This window comes from Columba livia, chromosome Z (assembly GCF_036013475.1).
Source record: "Columba livia isolate bColLiv1 breed racing homer chromosome Z, bColLiv1.pat.W.v2, whole genome shotgun sequence".
In the NCBI taxonomy this organism is placed as follows: Eukaryota; Metazoa; Chordata; class Aves; order Columbiformes; family Columbidae; genus Columba; species Columba livia.
Genome location: NC_088642.1, coordinates 35,662,001 through 35,668,513, shown reverse-complemented (window position 1 = coordinate 35,668,513; position 6,513 = coordinate 35,662,001). Strand labels below are relative to the sequence as shown.

Below are 6,513 nucleotides of genomic sequence, written 5' to 3'. Positions count from 1 at the left end.
GGATTTTAAACACTCCACTGAAAACAGAGTCCCTGCTGTGTCTCTGCGAGGGCCATCCCCAGACCACTACAAGCCACTCTTACCTCTGTTTCTTTCTGCAGCAGATCCAGCTGTGTGATGTGAGCTTTCACCTGGCTCTCCTTACTGATGAGGTACTCAATATCTTTTGAAAGTTTCTCCTGTTAAAATAAAATAGCAAGCTCGTACAAACAGCTGATAAAACTGACAACGAACACAGGCAGGTCGTCCAGCTAGCGCTCGGTTTATGTAGTCACAAACACCTGTCACCAGTTATGAACAACAGCCCCATGGAGAATTGCTCGGTGACCTGTGATGACTGTCAGGGACACCAGGCCACTGCCGTAAGCAGGACTGGGGGCACAGCCTCTAAGGACAAGAGGGAACAGCCTCAGGTGGCTCATTCTTCCCCGGCCTCAGGAGCCACTCTCTCTTAGGCTAGGAACATGAGGCTTCAGGACATTACTGAAACTTACAGAAAAGCCTTGTTAGTTATTAACTCATGCATAGTAAGATTTGCTACAAAAATGAGTGGTTCAAAGCACAAACTTATGAGTGTCCCTGCACTTCCTCAGTTGCAAGAATTAACAGCTGTACAGGAAAAGCCTTTGCAAACAGGCAAGGAGGCCAAAGAGCACAAGGAAAGCTGGTCTGCTCTCTCTTTCTCTCTCTTGTGAGCAGAAGAAGGGGAAGAAGAGGAGATAGCAGCAATCATTCTCTAATAACAAAGCAATGCTTGCAAGACTTTCCTGTTGTACTGTCCTCAGGAAATTAACAGCTATGCAATTTCAGAAACATACAAGGTCCCAACAGATATTTCAGATGCAAATTTTCCAGGAGTGCTTCTGAAGTATCAGCTAAATCAAACCCCAAGGACACTTATTTGAACATGCAGGAGTAAGAGCTAGACTGTAAAGTACTAAATGCTTAAACCTTCAGCATTGGCCAGTACTGCTGTACAATTGGCTAAAATAAGGTGGAAGCATTTTTAAAGGGTTATGTTTCAAGCCTTACAGAAAATATAGTTTAGTTTCTCAGACATGCACTGTGTCTCGCTAATCTATACAGTAACAGATGTTGCACAACAGCATGCCTCATGACTAGCTCAGTGTCCTCTAAACACAAGTCCTGGCTTCAGGCCAGAGTGAGTTTGCCCTTACACCAGAAATTCAGTACTCCTCCCCTTCCCAAGGCCAAGTCCAGCAATATTTACTTTACCTTAAGGGTTTTGTAGGCAGTGCTCATGGTTGTCACTCTATGGTTTGCATGACTTCCACCCAGTTTACAAAGATGACAAACAGGCCTTCTGCAGATTTCACAGTACATGTTTACCTTCTCCATTTCATGTTCTGGACACATCAAAATCTGAGGAAAAGAAAATTAAAAAAAAAAGGGGGGAGCAGAGAGAATGCAGGTGTACTTCCAAAAATTGAGCTGCTCAACAAACCATCAAAACACTCAATAATCCCACAGCAGCATCTGATTCCACCTGTGGATTTTTTAGATTCAGTTTATCTTCCACATTTTACATTTGGCCGTGCCAGTGAAAGCCAGCAGATGAACACACAGTTTCACGAGGTTTACAGGGAGTAAACCTGTAGCAATGTCAGTGTGCACATCATTCACACTCCATACCAGGCTGCAATAAACCATTCTGCTAATCGCTGAAGTTGTTTGCTTGTCTCAAGCTCCCTAACACTGCTGCTCAGAGCTGTAAATGCAATATAAAACACACCCAGCCCGTAAAATTTAACTGTGTCCATGCCAGCATTTCAGTTCTCTCTTGAAATGGCTACAAACTATTTCTTAAAGCAAGAGTTGACATAATACTGCAATGACTCAAGTCTAAGCTAGACTCGGATCAGCCACACAGCCATCACTCTTGGAGCAACAAATGAAATGCAGCCGCTGTCACCAGTCACAGTCAGTTTAAAGACAAAAGGCTCCAGTGTTCCAATTTGTCTGACTCCAATTACAAGTTTTTTATGCTGAGTGCTAATTTTTGTATCAGCTTAAACAGCATTGCGGAAAAAACAAAACAAAACAAAAGAACACCACACACCAAAAACAAAAACAAAAACAAAAAACAAAAAACGCATCTTTCAAAAATTAAACATGTTGCAATAACTGCTCAAAGGGGAAAAAAAAGTGCTGCTTAACTCCAAGCTCAAGCAACAGATAAAACCATCTAAAAGGCAGGGTGAACAGGTGTTAAAAAAGCCCCAACCTTTGCCTCATTCCAGAGCACTGAAAGACAATATTTGGGTCCATCTACTCCATCTTAACAATGAAGAGCTCTTGAGACAAATTTTCAGTTTCATATCAAGGAGAAGAACAAGACAGCGATGCCAATAGTCGAGCTTCTAAAATATCGTCTTTTAACACACACAGAGACAGGAAAGGGCACAAAAATAGAAAATTGTGGGTAGCATAAATATGGACACACTAAGCTAAAATTGAAGACCATCTCTGAAACGAGCTCTCAAGCCCCAAATGTTATCTTAGACTGTCCTGGTTTTGTTAAAAACAAGACCAGTTCTCTTTTAGTGATTTTTCTTTCAGCTAAGTTCTTCTAGGTGGCTGTAATTTTCTGAGTTTTAGCCTGCATATTTTTCCTCGGATGCTGTACTCGGTGCTGATAAGAGACCAACGGAATGCTGAAGAAGCTCATGTTTAGATTTATTACTTTGGTAGCTAAGAAAGACTGATGTTTTCCCACATTCCATTGTGAGAGGGGCGTTTTTGAGGAGGGGTGGATAGGACAGGTGACTAGAACTGACCAGCTGAGTATTCCATCCCATAACCATCATACCCCCTATATAAGATGGGACCACGAGGGTCTCGCTTCTCTTTGACCGTGTCCGCCATCTAGAGAGGACCGTGCCTGTCTGCCTGTGACCTACAGGCCTCAGGCCCCGCATCCCTGAAATCCAGTTTCCGGTTTGCTGTGCAGTCCCGCCCGTGACTTCCGGGGGCCTGAGCTGCAGCTGCTGGAGCCTCCAGCTCCGCACACCCAGCTCTGCTGCTGAGTGGCGCCAGCTCCACATCCAGCACTCCAGATCGGTTTTGTGTATTTTGTATATATTCTCTATTTATTAGTAGCATTAGTAAACCCTTTAAAACCTTCCAACTTGAAGTCTAAGTCTCTCTTCCTTCCCTATTATCTTTCCTATCATCTTTCTGATAAAAAGGAAAAGGGGTGGTGGGAGATAAGAGGGTAACAGGGAGCGTCTGCCACGGTTTATTGCCACCTTGCCTTAAACCTTGACATAGGCTATGGTGAAAAGGCCAAAGACACTAGTCTCACTAGCACCTTGGTACACAAGACTGTCAGTAAGAAGCACATGAAATGAACTATCCTGTTGTCATTGCTGGATTTAAGAAGAAAATCAGAGGGACAGGCAGACATCTCCAAAAACTGTAATCATGCTGCTAGTATGTGGAGGTAATTTTTCCACAGCAGTGGGCAGTCACACCTAACAGAAACCACGTATTTTTATTCATCTCCTTGTATAAGCAAGAATTACAGCCTACAAGCTAGAAACAGAAGAGGTCAGCAGACTACCTTGTCTAGTTCTTTCATAATTCAAGAACAATCAGCCCAGTATGTGCTTCCCCCATCCCCACCATGCACGTTACAAAGTGCTCTCCAGTCCAGTTGTAAATTAAAGTGGTGACTGCGAACACTGTTGAGGAGACCAGCAAATACTCCATGTATTCAGTTCAGGTCTTAACAATGCAGCACAATGAAAAATGCACTTTCTTTATATTAAGCTCAAACAGACCTCAAAGAAGTCTCTATAAGAGCAGAGTAAAAGATCAGCTTACTGTTGTTGGGAAGCTTGTTTACAAAGTAGATCTATATATCGTTGATTTACCTACATTTTTCCTCCTTTTAATTTTTTTTTTTTTAAACAGTACATCTGCGTGTATAATTTTAAAAAGCTAAATCCCACACATAGGCACACACTTGATCCATCAAGGTCAGGATGATCTGAAGCACTTCTACCCCTTTCAACTCTACTTTAACAGAATTCAACTACTGACTTTTAAACCCAGATTCAGTCTCCATGTAGAATAACATATGGTACACAAAGATGGTACTTCTAATTAGTAATGTTGTGGCAGTGAACATTTAGATACCATAGAAGCAAAGTTTTCAAGGTGCTGTGCAGCATTGTAGATTAATAGCTGCAAGACAACATGCAAACTTTTACCTTTTTATCCAGTAAAGGGACATTTCACAAAGACAGCTAATGCATTTTAACGCACATCAAGCACATGCTTGCTCTTAACGGGAATGAATGTGTTAGACTTAAGGAAAGACAGCACTAAGTGGACTTCTGGATGTTCACTATCTGCCAGCTTGCTAACTTTTGAGTTTCAAATTTTTCCAGCCTCTGAAAGAAGGTACACCACCAGTCAAAGGCTTCTTGTACATTGAGCCTTAATCAAATCAACCTAATTTAATCAAAATTAATCAGGACACCTTGAATATCAGCATTCCGACATCCGTGGGACCTCCAGCAAGATCACTGGCCACAGGCACGTAGCAAGTGCTGGACCACCTGTTGTGGTCCTTTTTTAGGGGGATGGCAGCTGTGACAGTTCCTCCCATCATGAAACTTAAATTCAATATGGCAGTGCCATGTTCTGCACCACACTTGGCAGAAGAAACAAAGGTAACAGCACTTTGCAATCACTCTGTTTTGTCTGAATACAGCAGCAAGATTGTGTATAGAAAACTTGCCATTACATTTTGCTGTTCTGCTATAGCTAAAAAAAAATAAAAAAATAACAGGGTGCAAGAACATCACAGACCTGAACTCCACCTTTTGCTATTGCTAGATGCAGGAAAGTAGGAGAAAGAAGATGCTTTGAGATTAATCAAGTTCAGGTACAAAACATCCAAAGGGAAGCAGCCTTAACGGAATGGGTGAGGGGGGCAGGCAGTTATGTTGCATTTTTAAGTTTACCACACAGTGTCATCCTCCTTGACCTGAATTTTAGAGAAAAGCACTTCCATTCTAGATGTTCAAGACTACTAAGTCTTATCAAAAAGAAAAAAGAAAAAATCCTCAAGTCACAAGTAACACAAACCATTTCCCAAATTAAAAAAAAAATCCTTATTTGTAGGGTCCCCTTCAAATATGTTCTTAATACACTGAAACCCAAATTCTTACTTACTTTGGGTCTGAAGTTGGTGGTTGGCCCTACATATTCATGCTGGGCTTTCACAGTTCCCCAAGGATGGTGTACTTTGAAACATTCGTTGCAATAGCTGGCACTGCAGTCCATGCAGCTCTTCGTGGACTCTTGAGGTGGAGGTTTGCAGAAATCACACATAATAGCAATGGCTGCCCTGGCTGCCTGTCTGTATCTTTCCACAATGGTTTCCAAGGTAAAGTTGCGAAATAAGCCATTAATGCCACGTTCTCCAAGATCAATATCCCGCTGGCAACCCGGACAAGGAAACAAACTCGATCGAAGGGTCAGTGAATTGCGTTTTCTGCCTGTGTAGACACCAAATTCTTATTTAGGAGAAGCATAAACAGAAAAGGTTTAAATTGTAAAGGCAGAAGCACAGGAATTTATGAACCAATTGCAAACTACCATAGCACATCATCCAAACCAGTACAATACCAATTCATATGCAGTCTGCCAAGCCAAAGAGAACACATTTGCCACGATACAGCAGTGTAATGTCTGAATCCATGGGACATTACAAACTACTACTCTAAAACTTAGTTCTATGTTAAAATTAATCTAACTGTTCCAATCCTATCTTCTTAGTCTAGTTTTGGATGCACTCAAGCTGCAGTCTTTCAAGCACAAAACCTTGTGGAAGCCAGTTGGTTTTGGGCTAACTGGCTGCCCATCGCTTCATAATATACTGAAGTGAAAGATGATTATTCCCAGAGTGAGACTAATTATTCCCAGACAAATATAGCCAACGTGGAGCTCCCTGAAGTTTACTTTATCTGAGTTAAAATGATCTGGCTTGTCCCAAGAGGAACTATAAAAAAAAATCAAGAGGAAAACAAGAGATCTAGATAGTACCAGTATGAAATCTCAGCCAAATAATTTAGTCAAGATATGCAGAGGCTGACTTGGCCCTTACTGAATGGCCTTGATAAAACAAGGCTGCTAAGTAGGCCCTGCACACCAAAGGAGATGCTGAGATGGTTACATCTGAGAGATTCCTCTACTCTGAACTGGGGAACCAGAGATCTGCATGGTTACACATGGTATGTCTCTCTCTTTTCATTTCAAAAATGGGGTAGCAGAGAAGCTGCACTCCTACCAAACAGCTACAGATAAGATTTCCCCTCCCCTCAAAAAATAAAGTGATGAAGCAAACTAGAGAGAATTCAAAGGGCAACAAAGCTGGTGAGGGGTCTGGAGCACAAGTCTTCTGAGGAGAGGCTGAGGGAACTGGGGCTGTTCAGCCTGGAGAAAAGGAGGATGAGGGGAGACCTTATCGCTGTCTACAAC

General features: G+C 42.0%; 1 protein-coding gene across 3 annotated transcripts in view; it reads right to left on the bottom strand.

Moving 5' to 3' along the window:
• Positions 1 to 6,513, bottom strand: part of TRIM36 (tripartite motif containing 36) — a 32,597-nt gene that overhangs the window by 11,522 nt on the left and 14,562 nt on the right. For all 3 annotated transcript variants that reach the window (XM_065045379.1, XM_065045377.1, XM_065045378.1), the window contains 3 exons: positions 5,206 to 5,531; positions 1,237 to 1,383; positions 84 to 179 (listed from right to left, as the gene is read on the bottom strand). In XM_065045379.1, the coding sequence (XP_064901451.1) occupies positions 84 to 179; positions 1,237 to 1,383; positions 5,206 to 5,531 (569 nt within the window). The remainder of the gene's footprint in view (positions 1 to 83; positions 180 to 1,236; positions 1,384 to 5,205; positions 5,532 to 6,513) is intronic.